Source organism: Seriola aureovittata, chromosome 5, assembly GCF_021018895.1.
Source record: "Seriola aureovittata isolate HTS-2021-v1 ecotype China chromosome 5, ASM2101889v1, whole genome shotgun sequence".
NCBI classification, from domain to species: Eukaryota; Metazoa; Chordata; class Actinopteri; order Carangiformes; family Carangidae; genus Seriola; species Seriola aureovittata.
In genome coordinates this window covers 15,083,733-15,110,802 of record NC_079368.1, presented here as the reverse complement: position 1 = coordinate 15,110,802, position 27,070 = coordinate 15,083,733, and the positions used below count along the sequence as shown (strand labels likewise).

At 39.9% G+C, this 27,070-nt stretch overlaps 1 protein-coding gene across 4 annotated transcripts; it reads right to left on the bottom strand.

Moving 5' to 3' along the window:
* Window positions 1-7: 7 nt before the first annotated feature.
* ap1b1 (adaptor related protein complex 1 subunit beta 1) lies at window positions 8-26,757 on the bottom strand. Of its 4 annotated transcripts, XM_056377082.1 has the most exons (24): window positions 26,366-26,468; window positions 23,610-23,670; window positions 21,584-21,689; window positions 21,338-21,473; window positions 20,484-20,729; window positions 20,118-20,308; window positions 19,784-20,005; window positions 19,515-19,635; window positions 19,306-19,401; window positions 18,646-18,761; window positions 16,931-17,096; window positions 15,749-15,847; window positions 14,465-14,724; window positions 13,840-14,044; window positions 13,625-13,645; window positions 13,302-13,388; window positions 12,636-12,665; window positions 12,403-12,540; window positions 12,167-12,312; window positions 11,949-12,078; window positions 8,921-9,005; window positions 8,343-8,429; window positions 7,536-7,690; window positions 8-1,573 (listed from the first exon to the last, which is right to left on the bottom strand). In XM_056377082.1, exons 1-24 carry the CDS (start codon window positions 26,390-26,392, stop codon window positions 1,499-1,501), a joined length of 3,006 nt encoding a protein of 1,001 aa, XP_056233057.1. In that variant the 5' UTR covers window positions 26,393-26,468; the 3' UTR covers window positions 8-1,498. The 4 variants fall into 4 exon arrangements, with proteins under 4 accessions (XP_056233057.1, XP_056233056.1, XP_056233054.1 ...); XM_056377081.1 differs by lacking the exons at window positions 13,302-13,388; window positions 26,366-26,468 and adding an exon at window positions 26,676-26,757; XM_056377079.1 differs by lacking the exon at window positions 13,302-13,388 and having other exon boundaries at window positions 26,366-26,466.
* Between the last annotated feature and the right edge of the window lie 313 nt (window positions 26,758-27,070).

Genomic DNA, 27,070 nt, shown 5'->3' with positions numbered 1-27,070 from the left:
CTCAACGTGAATTTATCAAGACTTTTAATAGTTGGTTTTTCAAATGATGTACACACAATGAACAAAATCTTGTCAATCAAAAACATCTGATTTAACACTTGATTTTTTTTTTCTTTTTTTAAACAGCATTTCATATGAATCAGCCGTCACCACAAACAAAGACAAACTCAGAATACACAGCCACCTCTGTTGTAATCAGTAAAAGGTGTTAGCGTAGGTGCATACATCCTGTAGAGCTGATACAAAGGGCTTCAGTGTAATGACTCAGTCAAGGAATCCAATTAATCTGCGGGTAAGACAGGGACACTGGATGTTGTTCTTGCCTTGTTTCAGCTAAGAGAGTGTACTACCTTCATGTTTACTTATTACTCACAAGTGTTACAAACCATGACATTATAAGTTTAGAGTTATCTCACCTGACCCTTCATCTCAGGTGGCCACGGTTCTTGAAAAGCTGCGATGAGAATAAAGAGAGAGCAAAATGGCAGAGAGAGCGCGAGTGACTGTCACTGCCATGGGGGAAGCAGCAAATACAAAATCCGTAACACCTGAAGCTCTCTCCCAGTTTGCCACATGTACACTAACAAGACTATGGACACAAATTAAACCATGGAATGACTAAGTATGAAAGCAGTCAGTGTACAACTGATGCTAGTCTATAAAATGTCCAGATATTGATGTAAAACTTAAAAAGAACCACACACCAGCAAACAGTTTCCATGCACACAGCGCACATCAGACATTCTGCTTTTCAGGGGACAGCAGAGGATCCAATCCCACTACTAACCACGGATACTAAAGAAAACTCTATAAAATGACAAAGACAACAATAATGTAGTTTGTAAGTTTTTATGTGTCTCTTCTAAGGCCCAGACAGCCACTTTCCACTTCACACTGGCAGAGGGGTAAGGAGAGTTAAAGCCTTTTTCTGCCGCATTTTAATTGAAAGTACCCCAAATAAATATGCCCCAGGGTGATGATTCACCTGCTGATTGCAGACGCTAAAAATAGACTCCAATGTGCAGAGAATTGGGGCTGGATAATGATTAAAGAGAAAACAGTCACGGGAATACAAGTCATACAGCCGTCTGTCCCCAAAAGAATATAGGTCGTCACAGGATTGGCTCAGGCAGGGGGGAGTGGAGGACCTGCTCAGTCTCAAAGTGTTCATTCAGATAATTTATCATGAGATAATGTCCTGAAACTGAAACGTATGGTGTGTGAACAACCACACAAAGACTAGCCAAGAGTGATCCAGACATCTCTGCAAGCTTAGAAAAAAATAAAACATGGTTCAAAATGAGACAGTAGATCATTAACCATCCTAATTAAACAGCTGGATGACATACAGAGCACAGTCTCCAGGCCCAACACAACAGGAAGTAGCTCCTGCACTGTGTGAGGTTGTAACATGGTCCTTGGGTCAGGTGAGGGGGAGCAAGAGGAGGTGCCAGGAGTCTGTGAGGGCAGCGGCAGGGGTCGACATGGGGGTTGTTTTTCAGTTCTTCAGCACTGCCTCGTAGCTCTGGAACACACATTGGGAAACCTCTGGAGCTCTGCACTTCAGAGAGACCTGAAGGGAGAGAAGAGTCAAGTAGGGTTGAATATTGTCTGATTTATAAGCTGCTCAACAAATCAAAACAAGGCAAGTTTATAAATGTCCCTTGTGGGACATACAGTACACAAGTTACCTCAGGCAACAACAAGTCACACAGAAGAAACTGATATATTGAATTTTACATCAGTCATATGAAAAAATTAAGAAAGTAGTGAAGCAGAATCAAGTTAATGTCAGTAGTGTATAAATGAGCATGAACGGCACACAGGAACAGGGAAAAAGAGATCTGAGCGTTGTTCAGACATGAGCATTATTATATCTATGCATATGTAATATTTCTTCAGCTTCATGACCAAATGAGTGTAAATGAGATCACAGTAAATAACCAGAATAACTTCACTGTCACTTTAAAAGTCTATTTTTCCAGGAGGCAAAGTTCATTTTTTTTCAGACAGGAAGAAAAACTGCTTTTGATTGAAACTCTTCTTAACTCAGTCTCATCAGACACAGACATACAGAAATATACATACGTAAATTCACTCGAGAATATAGAGGCAGCCTCTCCACTCTTTGATGTTAGTCTCAGCTGGGAACAGGTTTAGGATTTGCTACAGCCTCACAAAGTGAGTTTTCCCCCACACCACCACACTGTAATCTTACTGCAGTTGTCATTTCCTCAGATACACTCTTCACAGGAATCATAAGGCAGCAGGAGCTTTGCTGTAATTGTATCAGGGCAGATACTGTCATGATGTAGCATTAAATACAAAAGATAGTAATTCTGAATATTTAAAAAAATGTTTCACTAATTAACTGCCGCACAATCGGCAGTGCTCTCTCCTATGACAAATGGAAGCCTTAAAAACCAACGTCTGCGTGAAGTTGAAAAGAAAAGGAAACGGCGCGGTCATGGCGATAGTTCCCTAAAGATAACAAGTATAGACCCTCCACGACTGCTTTTCACTGACAAATACAAAAAACACAGCAAGACACTAAATCCAAGAATACTCCAGTCTGGGGGAAAGCTCTTTAACTGCCTAAAGATCTGTACTTTTGTTTGAGCGATTTATCTTTTACTTCCTCGACTTTCTACCTAGTACTTTGGGTATTTTCTGCCAATTATTAGAAAGCAGAAAGCAGAGAGTTGACAGGAAGAGAGTAGGGAAAGGGAAAGAGATGGGAATGACATGTAACAAAAGGTCCTATAAGCACCTTAACCCCTATGTCACCAGCATACCCATATTTTTTTCAAGTGTTCATTTCATTGAAGTTTTTCTTGAATTTGTGGATTCTTCATTTTCGCCTAAATATTAATATCCACTATTGTTCTTTTGCACTACCGGTACAAAGTACTGTTTTCATTCATGTTTGTTTTTTTCAAGCCCTGAAGTATCTGTTGTTTGAAGCAGTGAAGTTGTTTTCCACTGTGGTGCAGAAAATGGAATATCAATATTTTTCGACATACAGTGTTGAAGTTTGATATTCTAGTATCGTGACAAGACTATAATGTTTTCTCATTCAGACAGACACAATTATTATAATTACAGTGATCAGTTATTCAGCAGAGATTTGGTGAGTCACTGATGTGAGTTTCACACCAGGCCCCTCCTCAGCTCATTGAATGCTGAGACCAAACAGAGGTGATGGAGTCTGATGTGGTGGATACCAAAGAGCTGCACTGGAATAAAGCAGTGATATAACTCAGCTCTTTAAGTGTTGCCTCTGTACACTTGCAGCTCTTTACTAATGTATGCTGCTGCTAGCAACATTTAAGCAGCCACGCTCATGTCAGCATGGGGTAAGATGTGAGGAAATGCGGATGCTGTAGCCGGTGTGTGCAACCTGCTATTAAGAGAGCTGGAAACTGCGGCATTCAAGAGGAAGAGGGAACTACAGTAAAGATGGAGGAGAGGGTAATCACCCGAAGGTGTGTATCTAGCATGCACAGACAAAAAAATATCTTATTATCAAGCTTTGTTCCATCATCCCAAGAAAATTAACTTACGAATATCCAAAGTGATGACACAACTGCGTTACAAACTATTAATTACAACAACAGCAGTGTCTTATGTGATGCAGTCTCCAGTGAGATACAGACACATGGATTCATATAACTTGTCATGCAAACAATTAACCAGCCTGAAAACCCTGCAGAAGTCTGGACCTGTATAAACGGGGACCTACAGCCGCTGCAGTTCTCTGATCAGCAATGCAGCACTGCAACAGGGGAAGGCAAAGAAAGATGACTGCATGATCATATTTTTTAAGGTTTATGTATCTTACTCCTAAATTTGATATACTTAATCTTGACTTGAGAAATAACTTTGAAAATATTGAGTCTAATGGTTTAGACCTCATCTTATGTCATTAGTTTTATCCTTTAGTGTGTCAAGTGTGTGTTAAACTAGGGGTAGGCATGTATAAGATCCACTGCAATATATGTCGTTTTATATTGATATATTGTAATGCAGTAAATGCTGTGAGATAAATATCAATTTCTATAGTCTCACAGTATATAGGTTGATAGTTTTAACCTGAAAACAGAGACTTCTGAGAAAATATTAACCCTGTGCTTGTGTAGTAGGACAGCAGATGTGTGTGTGTGTGTGTGTGTGTGTGTGTGTGTGTGTGTGTGTGTGTGTGTGTGTGTAGCGTAGCACTGTGGTGTCTCTTTCTGTGCTGAGACTCACTTTTACCAAAACCCTCAGAATTACCAGCTCAAGATGTGGGAAGAGAAAATCAGCCAACATCACTGGGCACATAGTTGCCATGGGGACAGGAGATGGCAGATGAGAACACCACGCTTCATATCAAAAGGATTCCAGTTTTCCATTGTAAATACTATACATATACATGAGCTCAGTGGAAGGCAAATTAAATTGGTGCACTTTTGAAGATTTCAAATGTGCAAAACCTATAGAAGCTATAATCAATATTTTTATAACAGAAATGTATCAAATGACAATGTGAAAACAATGTGAAATGGATCACTTGTTGAATTTTCACTTAAATCTTAAGCTCCTCTCGGCTTTATGAAGCTTTATAGAGAGTTTCAGCTCATTGTTTAGCTGTCCAACCTGTAACATTACTGTCAGAGCTCACTCTCAACACGTCATTTTCGGCTGCAGCTGTTTTCAGTGAAAAAACTCACACTGTTCACTACCTGCTCCGCACCAAACAGCAGACAGACACAGTCTGTGAATAGCTGGAGCACACAGTGACACATCTAGAAGCTAAAGTCAGATATTTCCCTCAGGAGTTGGTAGAGACCAAACACAGAGCTAAAAGAGAACATAAATGAAAGTCAGCAATATTGAATGAGGTGATATTGAAGGTGGTGATACGTCAAAGTTGTGTTCACAACTTGTCTCCACTGCCTCCAAACTGCCAATATTGCAGGTTTAATGAGAATTCAGAAATGTTTTTGAAATCCTTAAGATCTTCCATGAATTGTCTTACTACTGCCCATCACTATTTAATTTTTCAAACCAAGAGCTCCTCCATTTCAGCTGTAAATTGGTTTGTGGGATAATAGTGTCCATTAACCTTACACTCAAAATAAAGCCAATTAAATATGCACACCAAGACCTTTCAATCAACATTGTCAAATGCAGCTATAAGCAGTATGGAGTGTGGAATTGGGGCACAGCTTTAACACTCTAATATAAGTAGTAAGGCATCATGGGAGAGCTGAAGACAATCAAGTTTAGAGATATCAGAAAAATAGTCCAAGCCACATTTAAACTTTAAAACAGCATGGGCAAGCAGCAGCAAAAACCAAACATGCCACCATGCGTCTCCACTCACGGCAATGAACAATAATCTTTTTGTCTCGTCCTCTGAAGCAAATTAAAAGGCATAAAACATGCGGTGGCAGGGCTTTACTTCTTCAAGTCTAAAAATAGCTGCTGACAAAAGGCTTTGGCAGCTTGGCTTTAATGTGCCGTGCCAAGAGAGTGCAGGGATCATGCAGCAGCCAGCAGCTCACAGCGACAAGAATCAGAGTACACACTGTACATGCAGCTCAGTTAACTTTAAAGTCTAGTCTTCTTCTCACTTAACAATTTATTACCCATCTGCAAAAAGTAGGGGAGCCTTTCCAGCCACAGTGAGGAACAATTTGGACTTGAATATGAAATTAGAAAGACAGAAGGAGTACAGAACAGAAACAGCTGAAGGTGGATGAGAACACCCTCTTGAATGAGTGATGTGACTTCACAAAAAGGACACACAGGGGAAATATAAACGCAACAAATCAGGAGAGAGAAAGGGGAGAATGTAGACCACAACCAACAGAAAAAAAATACCATCACGCAATAAATGTTCTACAAACAATCATTTGTTAAAAATCAGCTTTCACTTCACGAAAGTCGTGTTCTCTTAAATCTCCTGAGCCAGCTCAGGCTACGTGATGACTAAAGTGGCTAAAGAGAGAAAGGTGTGAAACCAATTTAAAATTCAGAGGATTTAATGAGTGAGAGCTGGGTGGCTGACGAATTGACTAGTCAAGATGGGAAAAAACAGAAAGACAGTTATTGCCACCTTATAAAAAAGAAACATGATTTGAAAGCAGACAGAGTGATGAGCAGAGAGGAGAGTCACGCCAAGGTCATTGTTCTGGACTAGTCATGCAGAATTTCTAAGCCAAACACAATCCATCAAGAGCGGAGACCGTGGCACGCTGACAAAGCAGAGATGCAACAACACAAAGGAGGAAGCAAACAAATACATGTGCACACTGACAGATACACACACACACACACACACACACACACACACACATATATGAGTCACCAATACTAGCAACACACTCCAGTCACTGCACAATCAAGCAGCCTTCAGCACGCTCTCCACTCATTACTTCACATCAATCTCTGTCATGTCTCTGCTTGTTCAAATCAGCTATTGCTCTGTCATGCATCTCTATCCATGACGTGCAGGGATGACAGTATTTTGTTAACTCATCATACTGACTTAATTCAACAAGCAGAGCTGTGATTAGTGCTGAAGAATGAAAGCGAGAACTTTCCTACACTGTACATGGGAACATACAGCAGCGAGACCATTTTGGAGTCCTGGGTGGATGGTTTGGTTCAGTGAGCCCTTTGATACCTGATTTATATTTATTATGGGATAAATCTCCAATACCAACCAAAATGTGCCGAAATCAGTCATTATAGTAGGTATGATTAAAGCCTCCAAAAATAGCTCAGGCTCTGGATTTGAAAGATTTCCCCTCACCGTGTGTTGTAATATTGTGTTCTCCTATTACAACAACATGATGAAAAGATCTACTTGCTGCCATGTGCCAACACTTCTTTTAAAATCAACATCTTAGAAAAGTTAGATAACCAAAAACAAAAAACAAGTACAGGAAATTATTTTAGGTTTGTATTACAAAAATCTGGGATTTAAAATAAAAAATAAAGTAAAAATGGTAAACATTGGATAAAAACCTTCACTTATATACAAATGCTGGTTAAACTGAATTATAAAAGTACAATTTGCACTGTAAACACTCAATTCAACCATTGTTCAGATAAACTTCAGTCATTTTATGATATAAAAATCATTTTAAAAACCTACCTGCCCTATTCTAAGCCTTTACGACCCATTAAAATACTGATGAATTTAGGAATTTCACAGCAGGACAGGTAAAACCAAGTTCCACATCTTTAACAGAAACAGTTGTTGCTGATTATGTGTCAGGTATTATAATGCTTTCAACAATGATGACACTAACAAACTGTATATACATATATATATACACACATACAACAAATATATCCTCACACAACATATGTTGCATTGTTGGCAAACTTGACACTTTGACAGTAGATGGCATGACAAACCAAAGGTTGTCACTGTCTCTGACCAGCTTTTTGTTTTTGCAGTAATTTGTTAATGCAGCACCAACGCTACAACAGTGATGACTTCAACTCATGAAGTCAGCTAATACAACTAGCTCAGTACTCACCGTGTAGTTTGGGTTTCCTGCCTGCACCCTCAGTTCAGCCAGCACCCAGATGCCGTTGGACAGTTTGATGGACTGATACAGCATGTCCTGACCCTCCACCGTACGCTTGGCTATGGTGAAGATGCTGCTACCCTGCAGTTTGTTGGAGGCTGCATCTGTTGAGAGAACAATAAAAAAAGGTCACAATACAGTCAACATTTTATCTGTTGAACTGAACTAATAGTGTCTTATCTTAACAAGCTAATGTTGGTTTTTAGTATTCAGTTTCACACTGTTATTCAGTTATTCAGTGCCACTCACTGACTCCTGCCATGCTCTATGGTTGTCTGCTGAAACAGTCATTAAATGTATCAGACCATGGAGGATTTCTTTTTCACTTACCATCCCCTAAAATTTCACTCCAGGCTGTCTGTGCAGCAAAGATACAGTCACTAATTTGGAAAGAACTTTTCTCCTCAGCCTCTGTCTTACTGCTGTGCCCCAGTAGGATTTGAAACCCTCCCTCTTTGTTCATGAAGAAGAAATTCAATCTGTGGGGGGAAATCTCCATCAAACTGTCATTACGAATTCTTCTCCAGTTCAGCTGCACTCACACTTATGTAAAACTAAATTATCGCACGTAAATAGGGACTGCAGCTGATGAGTTCTCATCAAATAGAATTTGCTTCATTAGCGAGGATCTGAATTTGAGGTCGCCACTGCTCTGCTGGGCTGTCCTCACATAAAAACAAGCTGCAGGCTATGGCTGCATAGTGATGCATTCTTCAGCTAGTGCACTCTGTTGTGCTCTGTGTCCCTACTTCTCACCTGAGTTGAGATGGCAGTCTTTGATCTGAAACTGGGATTCATTGTCATTAGGAATGTCTTTCCACGTGGCGAGGAACACCTGTCGCTCTGTAGAAGAAGAGATACAATCACTGGATGAGTCCAAAGACCAAGCACAAACTTAAATGTACATACCAGAAGGATAACAATAGGGTTTGTGTTAAAGATAAATGTACACACTGTAAATAGTGTGTGAGAAGTCTGATTCCACACTAGACAAGGTTTCCTGCTGTGGCTTAGGCTCTGGAGCATTAGCTCGCAGCCTTTGGCAGAAGTCCTGCTGCTAGCCCCATCAGGAGACTCCGCAAGGTGAAATGCCAACATGTTTTCACAATATAAATCACACAGCAGCATGAAAACAAAAGGAATAAAGGCTCAAAAATGGCACTGGTGTACAATGTAGGAGCAAGTGTGCAGTTCCAAGGTGTGAATGAGTTCAGGCAGGTGGACAGTCTGACAGACACACAGACCAATGTACCCTCACTGAAAAACTGACGTATGTGTATGCGGTTGACGTCAGTGGGGTTTTGAGTGAAGAGATTCAGCCTAGACCCACTCACCCATCTTCCCGTCCTCTGCAAACAACATGCTGATGGGGTACTGGCAGCTGAAGTAGAATACGTCAATGTTGTTCTTAACAGCCACCTGTGAGAGTGATTACATCCAAGGAGGGGGTAGAGGAGGACGACAGGAGGAGAAACAAGAAGCAATACATGGGTAATTACTTTTCAAGTGCCCTTCAAGGATGGGCATGGCTGGTTTGTGTGTCCTGTTTACTGAACAAGGGGGCTATAGTCCTCACTCTCTCACATTAACACACTACCACATAGGCAATACTATATCCTACAATATCAACACTATACCCATGTTCTTTACTGGTCTCCTATCACAGTGTATCTCACAGTAAGTACGAGGCTTCCATTTGCCAAAGAATATTAGCAAAAATTACTTACAAGCTAAATCAAAAAATACCTATTTCTATAAACAGCCTTTAGAAAAAGCTTTACAGGAGGATTTCAATAAAGATGAAAATAAATGGATGTGAGAACAGCAGGCAGGTTAAAAATAAAAAAACAAACACAAAAAGATAGCACACAATCAATACTGACAAGTAATAGGAAACAAAAAAATAGCACCTAACAGCAGGTCTACATTAAAAAAAAAAATCGAGTTGGAATCGAATGTTAGCTCCTCATGCTGGACCTTTTACACTCTATGGACCCTGAAACACCAGAACAAGTGTGGTATAATGGGAGCACCTGAAGTAACAAGCAGCAAGCAGTGATATTGATCAGGCTGCTCCACAAAGAAGTGCTGAAAGAGGGACAGTGAGTTCAGCCAAAGGATAGCTGAAGAATGACTCATGAATAATTCATTAGGGCATCTTATTCCTGGGTGCAATGCGGGACTACACAAACTACACAAAGCTTCATTCTGAATGCTTGTAAACTAAGAGGATATATGACCAGGGAGAAGAAGTCGGACACCAAATAACAACTGGGTAAAAAAACACTAAAAACACTACTGCTTGATATAATTTTTGATATATTACCACAGGTCTTCTGTGCTGTCATAAGTTGACCCACTATGATTTCCAACTCTGTAAGGCCCCCCTTTTGTACAGGTTATTTCGGCAAGCTGGAGTCCTTATTTGAATAATAACATTATATGTCATCTCCCAATTATTATTGTTATCCAAATTAGGATAATATTTTTGCGCTGGATGACTAAGTACACCAACCATTTCTGTACATGGAAACTGTACACAGACATTGTATGGACACTTAAGACTCAAGGACTGCCAAAAAAGACATGTGCCTGCGCTGTTATTGAACATTTGACTGTTCTGTAGAATATTGTTTGTTGAACTGAAATAAAAAGAAGTCCAAAAAATGTTTTGCCAACTGGGGTAGGATGTCACTTCTACTGCAAGTACTGTCTGCATTTTGCTTGGCAAAAACTGACTGAATGATTTTGCAACAAACTCGATATTGAAAAGTATCTGTGATAGACAGATTTTTAACTATTTTCTGGCATTTTGTGGACCAAAAAAACCAGACGACAGATTAATCAATAAAATAATCATTTGTTGCAGCTGCACTGACCGAAGACCACCACGCTAACATCAGAAGAAATTATATGTATATTTAATATTAAGCTTCGAGGAAAAAGATAACAAAGCAATAGCCATACATTTAATGAGGCAGCTGATGACAATCATCATCTTTTAACTAAACTGATGAATAGATGAGAGGATCTGTCTAATTCATTGATCAATCAAATTGAATATTTATTATTTAGTACAATACTTAATATTGATGGGGAAAAAATCTCAATTCTTAGCTGTGGTACCAAAGAATTTATTTAGCCTCCACCAGTTTGGGAGCGTAGGAGCCACTGTACTAGACTGCTTTTTAAATGTCTTTACTATTGAATAAGCATACTGTATGTGTCAATTTCTGTGACCAGCAAACCTGAAGTCACCACTTTGATGTTTAAATTAACTTCTGTGTCGTTCCAGGAGGCCGTAACGTGGGAATAAGAACGGAGAAACTTGCACCAAGCATTACTAAAGCCTTTCCCTTAAATGTGTTGAAGTGTGATGAAATGCTTTAGTGATTGTGGCAGTGTACAGGCGTCAAAAAACTGTAACCACACATCAGTATTAACTACTGAAGAGTATTTGAGTATTGATATTCTGGAACATTATCTTCCATCAAGACAAAAATAACTCAAAACCTCTCAAAATATCTGAGCATATAAAACAGACAGCTTCACCCATCAAAGCAGGGCCTAGAAGCAGTGGAGTAGAAAGGTTAGCAGGGCTGCTGAGGCCAGGAGAAACAAAGGAGTCATGTGTTGTGAGACCACTAATGAACGCCCCCACCTCCATCATCGCCCTCGACACTCTTATCTCCCCTCTCCAGCTGCATGCAAAACCCGACCACCATTCCGCCCAGTTAAAAGGACCACCCTGATCAAAAACAAGCCTTCCTCTGCCGCTCTTTATTTGCAGCTTATCATAACCGCTCTGACGGCTGTTTTATGTTTTAATTCCCTTTAATTCACAGCACGGGAATTCGGCAGTATAGGTGAATAACATGTAACAAGGATGCATTACTAATCTGTTAAGACATGGTCATGTTTTCATGACCAAACTTAATATCCCAAGAGATACAGTCAGCTTCATGAATATTTCAACCATTAAACATTTTGATGTTTTACTTCTGTAAACTATACAAAAGCAAATGATTAAGAAGATACAATACCCCCCACTTTGAATCGGATATTTCACATATTGAGCAATATTTTATTCAATTATCAAAAACTTAACACGCAGGCAACCTGATAAGACCAGTGTTAAAATAAATTTAAAAAAACAGCTGGCCTACATAACATTGTGCTTCTAGTCTGTACTCGACATGTCACATGTGTCAAGTTGATAAGTCGTATTAAATGTCAATTTCAGCTGGGAATTAGGATTCATGGTAAATAGAAGCTGAAGCAGCGTAAGAAAGGTACTTTTCATCCAAAACCATCCAGAACTCACAGTCACATAACATTTAAGCGAAATGAACATTGTGTTACCTGCAGGTTATTGAGAGGCTCCATCTTCATGACAGGTCCCACGGTATTGAGGGGAAGGGTCACTTCAATACTCTGGTTTGGACTAAGAGGAGTGAGAACCTGGAGTGGGCCAGCTGGAGAAAGACCAAAGCTACAGAGAAACACAGAGGGGGGAAAAAGTGTCAAAATGTGTTTCTATACAGAAATCTCAGCATCCACTGCTAAGTAGGTGTTCTTACCTGTTTCTGTTAAATTGGATGGCAAAATCAGTCATGACACTCATAGCTTTATTAGTGAGGGTCATCTCCATTTGGATGACCCCAGAACGGCGAGCAAAAGTGCCTGATATCTCCAGACCCTTGGCCTTCATGGCAGGAAGCCAAACCTAAAGAGAGACAAGATCAGTTATTTTATTAGGGATCCCACCACTGGTGTTACATTGCAATGTTGTATGTCCCAGCTTATCAAGACTCACTGTTTTAGGGGGGCTGTAGGCTCCCATAGGCATACCAACTCCACCACCGAGATCAAACAGGTCATCCAGACCGCCGCTAACAGGGGCGCTGAAAGAGGCTGGCATTGCAGCTGGAGGAGCACCAAAACCAGCCCCCATCTGTGGGTCACAAAGCAACACGTTACCCTAACACATTCAGTGTCACCCTGTATCGAGCAGAGCCCAACAAAACCTCACAAGACTAAGTGACTTACAGCAGGACTTCCTCCAAGGTCTCCGCCAAGCTGGATAGGGGGAAGAAGCACAAAAAAAATTCAGGTTAACTGTTGTTATAACATCAAATAATACTCTGGGAGGTCTGAAGAGGATGGATGGAGGGGTGTGAGGGTCTAAAATGATGTTCAGTGACTTATGACAGCTATGGGGTTTACACTACTGACAAGTAAAAGCAAGGTGACACAAGTACAGGAACATTTCTCCTTTTATGTAACTGTCCTTTTACTGTCCACACAAGTCCGGCAGAGTGTCTATTGCATCCAATAGGTTTTTATTGTAATGCTACTCACTGGATGTATCTATTGAGGTGATGAAAAGGTTGGGGGTACAGTGACAAAAATGGTGGTGGAACAAAAAGATAGTGATATAGTGATTCCACACAGTGACATATCTAACTATTGTGCAAGACATTTTTTTTTTTTTAAACCAAAAAACAAACAGAAAAAAAAAACACATAGGCAAGATTTAGTAAAATCTCACCTAAATGGGGCGGGAAACATATACAATCTTATATAAAGTGCAAACAGGCACAGTTCAACTGGTGGGTAGGACTACTCAGAGGACACAGTGGTACAACAGGGGACAAGAGGGGGTTCTAGGCTGGTGCTGGCCTTTACTGGTCCAGTATGGTCCCCTGGACCAACCTCAGTGGGGCTGTAATCTGGGGGCGATGGGGACTGATGTGGGAGCTGAGGTGACTGAGGAGTGTCCGTCCGCAGGGGAATGGGCGGCTGATTGAAAGACGAAACACAACCGCACAGCCCAGAGATAAGAAAAGAGTTGGACTCAAGGATTTTTACACCATGCTTACTGTACATATCACGATAATAACTGATGACAAATGAGGAATGAAAATGTCAGACTGATGCACGAGAACTACAGTAAAACAGCAGTTGTTAAGTTAGTCCTCTAAAATGGCCTGAACATGATTTATAAATGTTTGCACCCTCTCCCTCCATGTAGTTACCGGCTCAGACTCATCCCCCATCTGCAGGTGCAGCATTGAACAAAGAAAGGAAAACACACAAGGGTCAAAAAAGAAAAAGAAAAAGTACCAAAAGATAGAAAAAAAGACAAAATACAAAGATACATTACCGTCACTAGGTCCCACTGACAATAAGCCTATTACTGCGCTCAGATAGGACGTGTTATACCAGAACCTGAAAGCTTCTCTCGACCTACCAGGCTGTCCAGGCCTCCTCCAAGAAGGTCCATAGCACCCATTTGCATGCCAGAGGAGGGGGGTGGTGGTCCTGTGGTGGTAGGAGGTGTCAGGTCCAGATTAAGCAGATCTCCCAGGAGGTCTCCCTGGGATGGGATGACAGCAGGAGGTGCCTCAGAAACTCCAGCAGCAGAACCTGCATCTGGGCTCTCAACACTCTCCCCACTAGAAATAAAACGAGACATGAAAAAGGAAAATAACATTAAATTAGATTACACATTATAATGATCCCCATTATAATGCATCATTGATTTGATTACTGCTCTGCAAACTAGATATTCCTGGTAATTCTCATATACACTGTCAACCTAATTTGTCACTAAACTGCTGCTGCTGCAATAACTCTATCTAGTCCACTGAGAACAATGGCTAGTACATGTGATGAGTTGCATTTGAAGGCAGGAGGAGCTGCACAGCTTGACACTGCTGGAAAGTGTGTTACTCAGCAGATTTGAGGGAAACCATAACAGCAGAGTCAAGAAGCTAGGTCAACATAAATAAACAAACCCCTTCGCCTGCAGTGTTTAAAAAAAAAACCACAAAAAAACAAACCAAAAAAAAAACAAAAACAAGTGCACGACTCACGATCCAGCACTGCCAGGCAGTCTCTTGTGCTGCACACCACGGCTTCCCTCAACAAAGGCACTCGGTGGCTTGTGGTAGACAGAGGCCAGAGTGCCAATGTGGCAGATGAGCTCCTCCAGCAGTGTGGGTTCAATCAGATCAGTCTCCTCAGAAATCAGGGGCTTCTCAGCCAGAACCACCTCTTTTGCAGCCACAGGGTCTGTGGAGAGCAGACGCCAGTAGATGTAGCCGCGGTCCCTGAGGTCTGGGTTATCAGAATCCTGCAGAAAGAGATACAGGCATGAGGAAGAAGGATGACTATTTATGGAGCATGTTTAATAAATACTTAATGTTAGACTCTTTTCTGTCTTGGCCCCAATATGTGAGACAGAGCACTGACTCAAAGATATCAAAAACCGAGTCGGCCTTGGGGTAGTGCTAGGAATTGGATAATGTATGGGGCAACCTTACTCTACTCATTTTTATTAGTGTGTTAATCTATGTAGTAATTTTTGAGAAGAATTGGAGCTCAGTGAATAAATGTCTTGTTATAAGATTTTTAAGTTATGAGGCACATTTTCTCCCCTCTGCTGCTTTCTCCCTGCCTGTGTTATATTAGACTGCATCATACTGAGGCATTTCTCATATTCTGTCATCCTCATGTACATGAAAAATGAAGCACAAAAACACCTAAACCTTTCCATGATGATATTGGTGATCAATGATCATTGATGATCAAACTAGGTTAATTCACAGTCGTACTCTTTTCCCTCAACTATGTTGCATAACTGACTAAACACAGTTGCAACTAAACAGTTTATATAACTTTAGTATAGTTTTTACAACTAGTTTATATAACATACCATGTAGCCTTTTCTAGATGGTTGGCTGAACTGCACATAAAATTTAATATTTACAACTGTTAAATTGATTTTTCTTTCTAATTATTTATTTTACATTTTTTTAGTTAACTCATTACTTAAAACAATTAAAATGCAATTAGTGTAAGTGCAGAGTAAGCTCAAAGCACTGAAGTCATTACTATGGTAAATGCAAAGTTTGGATCCACAATGCCATTACAATACTCCAGTGTCCCTGGAATGATAAAATAGTGAGGAACACTGTGGAAAAGATACAAAAGTAAGAGCTAAAAAGCCATGTTGACGAGAACAAATTACCCAAACTTGAAGAAAATGTGGATAGCGAGTTCAGAGTAGTAGACAGCAAAGTGAGGATTGTGAAACATCTGTAGACAGATGGAATATGAACGCATGCATCAAACTGTGTGTGTGTTTTTTTTCTCACCTGTGTAGCCAGGCTCAGCACCTGCTGCACTAGCTCCTGGGTCTCAGTAGGCTTTTTCAGGAACAACTTGACGATTGCCGTCAGTAGCTGCAACTGCACCTGGAGGGCACAGTGAACACATATTGTACGTTACAACTGCTCACATACAACTCACTGCTCAGGTTTCCCATGGAAGCAACATCCTGCCAAACACTGAATATTCATACTATTAGTCTAATCTGCTGTTGCAAACAGCAGCACAAAAGGGATTTTATGCATGATGCATTTCTCTCAACAAGGGATGTTCTTAACGACTAATTTCCCTGTTGATTAAACAAGTGCAAATTAAGATAAGTCGACTAGTCTAAACATTAGAAAACAATGTTTAATTGGGATCACAGCACCTGCGGGTTAACAATATCATATTTCTGAGTGTGGCTAATATTAGCAGTGCTAGCACAAGCAGCCTTCCTACCTTGCAGGTTGATGTCCACAAGCCTGAGCTGAATGTGGTTACGACCAGTTTATTCTGAAACAGCCTACATACCTATACCTACCATAGCCTACAGGATCTGTTATCTGCCAGGGCTGCGGCCCCAGCTAGTGACATGTGGCTGCGTAGCATCTTAAATACAAGTTAACTGGTGTGCTAAATTAATAATTAGTTTAACCAACTAGTATTTCTGGTGCCAACTAGCGAGAGTAGCAACATTTAATCATTAAGTCAACTAATCACACACATTACTACTTTAGTTTGTACCCACTTAATCAGAAGAAAAAAATATCAGATCTACTGCTTGGGGTGAGCTGGTTTAAACCCACAATGAACAGAATGCTCTTCAGAGTGAAGGTTGGTTTCTCTACAATGTGCCTCTGAGCCACATATAAAAAGTGTTCCACTTACTGTAGTGACTTCCCATTGAGAACAGTTGCTCTCAGAAAAACAAAATATTTTACTAAGAAGTCTTTACTTCACTCATGGTTACCACAGATTTTGTCAGTTAAATAAGACCAGTTCTCTGTAGTACATTTGTGTATAGCTTGTCATCTATTTGACAGCTAACCAATGGTTTTCTTTCCAACTACAAAAAGCAAAGCGTGGTACTTACTGCCAGCACTGACTGCAAATTAGTGGTGCCACCACCATTAGAAATATATTACACATTTTTTTTAAAAACAACGTCCCTGTACTCCTAAACACACCTGTGTGCTTTCATCGTGGAAACCCTCTAAAAAGCTCTCCAGCAGCTCATCGGCGTTGTCAATGCGCTCAGCGTACTCTCCCACAATCCAGATCATGGCAGCACGAGCCTCCGGCTCATCCAGGGAGTCCAGGTTTTCACACAGAGTGGCAATCACACTCTCATACCTGAGAGCAGTCACATGAAACAACAACATGCAGTAAGACTTTGCAAATGTATAAGGAGAGACAACAAAAATAAACAATTACAGTGTGAATTACAGTTATTTACATAAAGTTGCATTAATGTATTTTTGGCCACTAGGGTCAGCAAAAACAACAACAGCAGATAGAGCAACATTAGCATTAACCTGGAGCTGTGTTTTCTGTCAGCATGACAAATGTAAATCCAATATTTTTTTTTTTTTTTACACACACACACACACACACACACACACACACACACACACACACACACACACACACTCTCTCTAACCCTCTCTGTCTCTCTCTGTCTCTCTCTCTCTCTCTCTCTTCTCTCTCTCTCTCTCTCTCTCTCTCTCTCTCTGGAACGTGTAGCCAAAGCGTTTCTGGTTTAACAGCACTGTGCTCGGCTGGTAACAGTTTACTGACTTTTTAGGAGGGTGTTGTTTTTACATCACTGCCGATCAGAGCCAGAGATGATAAATACCCGTGATGATAAATACCCATGACTACTGGGAATGAATGCCGATTGTACCATTTCAAGGGTACAAAAAGCCCAGGTCGTAGTGAGTTTTTGACCTGTGTAAAAGGGGCTTAATAGTCACTCTCATAGATTTGGTTTGGTCATTTGGTCATTCATTTACTAGATGCTCAACCAGCTGTTTTCTGCCGTGGCTAATGAATTTCTGTGGTTGTGGTATTTCTGATCTGCATAAAATGCTGAATAATTTACCATTCCATTTATATATTACATTTCTTACAAGATATACAGAGGCAGAAAGATTTAGTTGGTGCCTAATTAATAAAAAAGGCAGAGGTTTGACTGGGCTCATAGAGCTCAAGGCCTGAACCATGCCAAGGCATGAGCTTTGCAAAGCCGCTCCTTTGGAGCCTCACAACCCCGGGGTGACGGTCTACTGCTGTGTGGCAGAGGTTTCTGTCTGGCACATGAATCCACTCTGTTGGAACCACAGCAGAAGTCACACTCCAGCCAAATGTGCTTGACCTTTGACCAGGTGCAATCCTGGCAGGGTGCTAAGTGCTATCCACTACAAACAGACACTCTGTGCTACTGAGGACAGTTTTCTTCTTTAAAAGCTAAAAGGACTTTTTGTTTGTGTAACTCTGCCAATGTAAAGACTACAAGAATTTATAGTGAGAGTCAGTGAAGTGAAAGTCGGGTTATCTGTTTGTGAATAAAATGTGTGAGTAAGTACTATAACAATTAATGTATGTTAGATAGCATGTAATAGTTCATAACAATGTCATATATCTAACAATATCTTGATGCGAATGGCCAGCCTATAAACTTAAGTGCTTGGTCAGACTTCGATATCGGTGAAGTGTATGATAAATGTTATATTTTGTATGAAGAATGGCACTAAACAGCAACCTCAAACTAAATTTCCACAGGTGCCCAATTCTGTCACATGTACCAAATACATAATAAAGGACACGCGTTACAGACTAAAAACCTTACTAAATACATCAGGTGTTGAAAAATGAGAACACTGACGTCTAAGAGGGAACCTACTTGTTAGGGTACTTGCGAAAGATGTCCTTGATGACCACTATGGCCTCCTGCACAACATAGTTGACCTTGGTCTGGATGAGGTCCAACAGGGTGCTGACACAACGCTCTGCTGATTGCTAACCATAATGGAGAGAAAAATGATCTGACATTATGGGCCTATACATTATATAAAAAGTAAAGATATATTCATATAAAATATATATGTAATATATATAAAAACTATGACACTGCACTGAATTGGCTTCATTTTTTTTTCAAATGTGGGTTACCAGGAAAAAAATCTTTTTCAAGATCTCAAATCTTTTCATCTTGTGATATTGCCAAAGGAATAATTACGTTGTCTTTATGTATTTAACTTAAGGGTTAAAACAGTCACTTAGGCCCAGGCTTTAAGAGTAAAGTCATGTGGTCCTTCTAATAATGCTCTGTTGAAATTACAAGAACAAACATGAAAGTATATCATGATATATAACTTCAATTTATTTAGGCAGTAACACTGAGTTCTGACATGATGACAGAGCCACCTTGTGTTCATCATAGAAACACTAACTGAACCTTACTGGTGGCCTTTTATCACTGCTTTATCTTTGAACTACATAGCTGACACAAGGACTTGAACAACCAAGCATCTGACGACAGTATTACATCATGTCCACCCACCTCTACTTTGATGGCACAGCGGCCAATGGCTCTGACCGCTTTACGGACAAAGTCCACATCCACCTCAGTGGCGTACTCCTTCAGCTCAGCCAGCACCTACAGCAAGACAGACACATAACCATGTTACTCACATAATCTTGTTAACAATATTTTTTTCTTTCTTAAGTGTACCAAAAGACAACAATGTATTACAGCTGTGGGTGTGATACCTGGGCGATGTTGGCTTGAGATGCAAGGCGAATCATAATGTCCAACTTCTCCAGTTTGACATAGATTGGGTCATTGTACTTTACAAAGAAAACCTTCATCTCATGTTTCAGAATCTCTGGGCTAAAAATGGACAACAGACAATAAAGCAAAAAGATCTGAATGAAATTCACCAAGCTACAGTAAATGCAACTTTTATTAGGGGCTGCTATTTCCAATGTATGACGAAAAGTAAAGAAACCCTGTCCCCAGGTCTTCTCCCCAGACTTACCGTCTCTGTACGATGAGATTGATGTTTCTAAGCGCCACATACTGCAACTCAGGCTCAGCGGAGAGTAGAGTGACCAGTGGAGGGGCGAGCTTCTTCAGCAGGGTGCCATAGTAGTCCAAATCTTTGGGCAACATCTCCATGAACTTCATTAAAACTTTGACTGCTGATAACACCACTGCAGAGTTGGCATGGGAGAGCCGCGGGGTAACACGCTCACAGATGCTAGCAGATGTTAATGATATTGGGAGGCAAAGAGCAGAAAATTAAATTGGAGTTCACCGTGAATATGTGCTAAATGACATGCATTGTTAATGACGGCAGTGTTTGCTTTTACCTTTGGGACTCACGATCATCACGAGGTGTGTAATTAGCCAGGCAGTCAAGAATGAATATCTGTCCCCACTCTGTACACTCATTTAAAGCTGTCAGCAACTTGTTGATGGTCTGGGGGTTCAAGTCCAGTAGATTACTGTTGGGATGAGACTCGGCTATCTCGGACAGCGCTGCCACTGCGTTTGCTACAACCTAAAGATGAAGACAAAAGAACAGATAAATGCTGACAGAAATAGTAGGATCCAACAGTTACATTAAGATATAAAAGAGAGGTCATTCTACTAACACCATTCTGGCATCATGTTGGGCATTTGTATGCCAGCACAGGGCTTATCTGGCTGGCTCAACAGCCAGCTAGGAGTCATACCATGGGGTTGGAGTCAGAGATGAGGTCTTTAAGAGTGTCCAGGAAGCCTTGGTCCTCCACCAACTGGGCATTGATATCATGGAGCTTTGCTACACACACGGCAGCCGTCTTCCTCACATATGGGTCTTCGTCCTTCAGACATTTCCTCAGTGGCTCGCAGAGGTATTCAGTGATCTTGTCCACACGAATGCAGCCCATTGTACGAACAGCAAGGGCACGGATAAGAGGGTTGGGGTCTTCACAGTCCTAGATGTGTGAATCAGAGAGATGATTTATTTTTCTCTCATCACACTTTAATTGAGAGGCATTTTGATATCATTTAACATTTGTTTGTATTAGCATTCTGTAAAGAACAGAATGATCATATATTGAGGTATCACCACTGTTGTAGGATGATGAGAGGGAAGAAAGTAAAACTAACCTGATACCTTAAGGTTTGGTAATTATCTCACTAACGTCAGAGATTCAAGAGGGAAATTACTTTAAACTGCTGCCCAAAGCAGCATGCATGAGTAGGTTCCAATTAGCAAGGAGAATATTTATCCTTCCAATCAAACAGTGCTGCACAAAGCACCTGTATATAACAAGAACTTCCTGGTATCAAGAGTTGGTCCTAAAGGTGAAATTCTAATAAAATTCTAAACATTTATATTATTTCCTGATAATTTTCCAATAAAATTGAGATTTCCTTTAATACTATTATGTCTAAAATCAATCATTTGACAAGTTTGCAGAGTTCACATACCCTGTTGCAGTACTGTGCCAAACAAGCTCTTACTGCACAGATTACTGCACTTTAAATACAAACTGATTATTTCATAGTTTCTAGTCTTTTATGACAGACTGACATTTACCTTCACAAAGGTGTTAACAGCCATGATAGCCATGTCTGGCTGACTCTTGGCATAGTTCATCAGGTAGAGGTAGACCAGCTTTTTCAGTTCCAGGTTGTCCGTCTGCATGCAGTTCACAACATCTGGGAACAGAGCGCTAGAGGAGGCACAAGATTTTATGTGAAAACTGACTCAAAATGGAAGGTGATGAGTTACAGCTCATAATTCCAGTTTGGGATGTTTCTGACATTGTCTTCCCTTGCTCACCTGACATCTTTGCCAACTGTCATAGATGCAATGACCTTCTTTACGGCCTCTTTCTTCTTCTCCTTCTTATCACTGTTCAGCTCTGCCTTGAGCTCAAAGATCTCCCCTGCACACACAATAAAGAGGGAATCATTCATCTCGTAATCCATGTGTGATGGAGGGGGTGGAGACGAATACTGTGCAGCAGTGCTCTCTCTTCACATATCACAACATGCACACTTGACTGTGGATAGCATCCTCTTGTTTATCAGAAGCCCTCATTCCCCTGTACTTTCTCATACTTGTGGGTGGTATTGATTATCTACCGTTCTTCCCTTGCAATATCTAACACAAAAACCTGTCCATATAGTAATGTTTTTATTCAATCATGAGTTAGCACAACACTGACTTTGGTGATAAAGGAGACACTGCATCCTATGAGCCTTCTGGCGGTCCAGTGATAGAGGGCTTATTATAAAGTCGCGGCAGAACATGTTCACATTATTAGTAGCTGAACAGCAGCAGACTTATAGCTCCAATAAAACAGCAGATGGGAGTGCACAAGTCATGTTCCCTGACCGTTAATGGGTGGAGCTGTGCAATTATTCAATAAGATCTTTTGTGAACTTTCTAAACAAAACTTGGTATTGAGATTCTTATGTGTGCTTTGTCAGCTATAGTGTGTGACAATGGAGCAATGCATTGAATATCACCTTGATTATGAGTTTTTGTATATCTTTGTATCTTGATATATAACCAATATCAGAAAAATACTCTTATTAATATCAAGAATTTTAACTACACATCACCCACCAGGACTTGTAGGTATTGTTGAACAGATGATAAAAGTATGCAAGTGCAGGGTCACCTGCTGATATCTATTGTAGTCAAGATGCCAAATGTTTTCCAATCATTGTGACTGCCTAAGGACACAATGATATGCATACAACCTTGTTTTATGTAAAAAGAAGATAGAAAAATAGAAAATAAATTATTGGATAGGAATTGCTTACATTTAATTGACTGTGTTTTTTCCCTCACTGCCTTAAATAAAGTAGAATCTGAACTGTGAGTGTAGGTATTGAACAAAGCCTAATGTCAACATGTGAAACTCTCATGAAGGATGGCAAAGGAGATGTGTTTGTTTATCCATTTCTGCTAAACTTAGTTTACATCTCAGTGCAGTGTTACGATGATGCCTATATACACATACACTGTCAGTACACTGTCAATTTTGGGCTTGAATTTGAATCTACCTGCTTAGTTTCCCAGGCATTGTAAAGCCTTAATCACTCCCCATCTCCTTCAAGATGTTAGTAACAGACTGCACACAGCGACAATCAAATCCACAGAAAAAGCAGATACTGAAAGAAACATGTTCCTACAGTATGTCTCAAGAAATCCTAAACAAACATAAGGAGTCTACATACTATCACTCATAAGTATGTGTTTGCATTCACTAAGCCTAATGTGGGAACATGCACAGTTCTAGGATGTGTGAGAGCAACCACAAAAATACAACAGGAGGCACAGCGAGACAGTTAAATCTCTGAGAGCTAAGGCTCAATATGTCTAATCTGCTTTACAGAAACTGAGCTGTGAAGCTCTTGGCAACAATGTTGATGCAAAGCAGGGTGATAACTTCTTTGGTTAAATGTTTTTCCACCTCTAGTTAAAGTCAGTCAAATGTATTCTACAACTCAAAGGTTATCAAAATATGTATTTATTTGAACCTATGAATCTTACACTGAGTAAGAATCTTTGGCTTCATTGACTGAATGATCATGAATGTGTAATGCATCATGTTGCTGGGAATATATCCAATATTTTTTTTCTGAAATGACTGAACAGCTTGAAGTTAAATGGACAAAATAAACAAGCTGGAAAAAGACTAGGTCTCTCTTTGCAAGATAAAAATTCAGCACCATCCAGCTGAAATCCACAAAGCATTTCTTAAAGAACAGTGCATGGATGCTAGCAACACCTGGAAATTGAAAATAATAATAACCATCTCTCTCATAATTTAACGAATAGTAAGCTATCAGACCTTTCTTGGTGGTGGTGAAGTACTTGGAGTCCGTCATCTTGGATCCAAATTGTCGATTTTCCTGCAAAAGAGAGTGAAAAGATGTTTGTGAAATCTTTTTCTGAGTGGAAACTTGGGAGCACCACAAGAGCAAGAGGAAATACTAGAAGTGCAAGCACAGGGAAATAAAAGGAATTCCTGTCTTCTCCTGAACAAATGGCAGTGATCTATAAAAATAAAAAACAATGGATTCTGGTGAGAAAACAGACACCAATATCTCCTCTTTCTTGGTCAGCAATATCTCTTCTACTGAGCAGCATGAAAGGACACGTATTTCCTGTTGTTGATTTTCATTTGATCCAGCACCTCTCTGAAAAAGATATTCTCCCAGTTATATAATAGCAATTCCTGCTATGAGATTTGAGCAATAGAAATTCAGGGTAAGTGGTGAATCATTCTCTTGCTATAGGGAAAATAAAAGCCAGATTTTTGACTAAGACTTATTTTGTCTTATGGACTGTAGTGTATAGATAAGAAGCATGTAGCTCATTACACTTCATATGCCTTTGACTCCTTTAAGTGTTACTGCCACAAACGAAACTTGATCTTTCCCTGAATGTACTGTGAACATTTCTGGTCACAGTGTTAATAGCAACACATATTGCTGAAATTTGTGATGCTTTTTATTATCTTATTGTTATAAATATAGACTCAGTTGGCAGCTTATTATTAGGTACACCAAGCTAAAACTAATCCAGTCTAATACAACAGTCCTGCAATAAATCCTCCTTCGTGAAGGTTATGATTTTCAGGTTAGGTTCAATCTGTTTCAGAGAGGTGTTCATTCAACTGTCGGATCATTTTGGAGGATGTAGTCTGTGGTGCTGTAGTCTGGATGTCTGTGGTGAACATTACTACATTATACAGAGTGGTGTTTCTGTTATTTAGCCTACCCTCATTGATTTTTTCAACAGCACCACAAACTGCATCCTCCAAAATGACCTTAAAGTAGAGTCAACTCCTCTCTGAAACAGTTTTGACACAAACTAAGCATTATAACTATCTTGAAGGGATGATTTATTGCAGGACTGTTGTATTAGATTGCATTAGTTTTAGCTAAATGTACCTATTAAACTGCCAACTGAGTGCAAGGTATATGATGATACTTTATTACCATAGTACAAATACTGATGTAAACCAGTTGTCTGTTCAGAATGAAACATCTAAATAAGAGTTGTCGTGGCTAATAATTTAATCGATTCAAATAACTTTCCATTTATTCAGATGATACCATAGATGGGTCTTTGTTAAGCACAAATTTCCCTTGACCATAATCCATACACCTATATAACACTAACAGCATTTTATTAATAATACAGTATCATTTATGAACTCTGCCTTAATATTAAAGCAATTTACTTTAATCTAAATAAGATTTAATTCAAAGAAATAACTTGCAGGAACAACGAAGACAGCAGGTCGTTATGTAAACTGTTTATACCAAGTTCATAGCAGGGGCATGACAGTTATAAACGTTTAATTGCTACTAGTGACAACAACAGTGAGTGGCAATCTCATTATTTGTTGAGCCTCAGGCAACTGAACACATCAGACAGGTTGTTAGACCCAACTTAACCAGACATGATGTGAACACAACTGTCGATGCAACAGCTACACTGAAGTTAGTTAGAGGCAATTAATCCTAACCTCTTATATTTTGCACCTCTTGATGTGAAACGGTGCTACAGTTACAGCCTCAACGCTGTTTGAGACCCAAATTTGTGAAAGAAATTTGTCTATGAAATCAAAAAGTAAGATTTTACTCCTAGACCACATCTTGCATGTCGAGATTTTTAAAAAATAAAATAAAAATGCGCTAGAATTTGACAGATCATGACTAGATTATCCCAGACAAGCCAAAAGTCATAAACTCTTATATATACTGTATAACAGTTTCAGATTTGTGAAACCTTTATTCTGTTTGTGAAAATGTAATATAAATAAAAATAGCTTCATTCAGATCTAGAGCACAAGTCTATGTATAGAGCTTTTTAACTGGACCTGGTCTCATGTGGTCCAGATATGAAAAAAAGTAAAATCGCTATTTTTGAATTTTCACATTTTCAGTAGAATAACGGTTTCATAAATTTGCGCAGGAATCTTAAAAAGTCTTTGGCTTGTCTGGGTTAAACTAGTCCAGATCTGACAGGTCTAACTATAATGGACTTTGATGTAGACCTGGTCCAATTTGGTCTACATGTGAAAACAGCAGTGAAATTTCAATTTCTTGTTGTTTTTACTCATTGCAAAGTGGGTTTCAAACAGCGTCTCCTACCCTTTGACAACAGTAAATTGCAACCCTTCGTTCAGGATTGTAATTTTACATTTAAAAAGTATGTTTCCTTTAATATTCTCCTTAACTAACGAATCGGAAGCTAACTTCAGCGTCGTGTGGCAACACGAATTAGCCGATTACAGTACGTTTGTACGATAATACACGCTGCTACTATGTCATACTGACACTGAACTAGCAGTGTAGTTTTATATAGTTTGAAAACTAACATTGTGAGTAATTTACACTAACTGACTTTGACTTAAACCGCTAACTTAGCCACAAAGTACAGTAAACGTTCGCTAGCTGGCTAGCGTCAGGCTACAATGACGTTAACGCTAGCATAGCTGGAGGTACACTAAAATATATGTAACTGTAGCGTGAAGTTAGGTCAATTAGTGCCGATAGTTATGTAGTTAACGATGCTGCTCGATCCATTACTCACGCATAGCTGATTCGCCCATTCCTGCATGTTTGCGGCAGTTAAGGTACGATGAATGAAACTGGTGCTAACGGCTAACTGTGCGGTGCAGGCTGCTTGTCAGTGTCAGCTAGCGCCTGGCCACTTCTCCAGCTAGCGCAGCTGAGGCATGACCTTCTAAGTAGAGGCTTAAGGAAGCCTTTGCCGGGATAGTTAAGCTCTTAATCTATCGGCCCGGTTTAAACCTTACCCAACGAATTAGCGTACCTTCTGGAGTTAAAATTAGACTCGCCACCCAATGAATTTGGAGAGAAAATCTCCACAAACATCTTACCGTGACAGGCGTAGCAGTAGCTGTGATGGCCTTCGTCCCCTCCCACTTGATTTACTTCCGTCTTTCCACTAAATATCGTTTGCAAACAGAAGAGCAGCGTCAGGTTTCACATAAAGAGGGTCGTTCATAATGCTGGGAGCCCAAGTGGTTCAATAACTCTATCAACAATATGTAATTTTCAGCACCGTCCAGGAACAGTTTCTGTACTCTTTGGATGCAGCAGGCTACATAACATATGCACTTACTAAAGTTGACAACATAAAGATACAGCTACTGATACACTTACTGAAAATAGTCATGGTTCTGTAAATACTGTGTAGTAACATATTCATTTTCCTCAGTTTATAACTAATTCAGTCCCTGCAAGTGAACTGTACTTACTATTTTACTAGAGG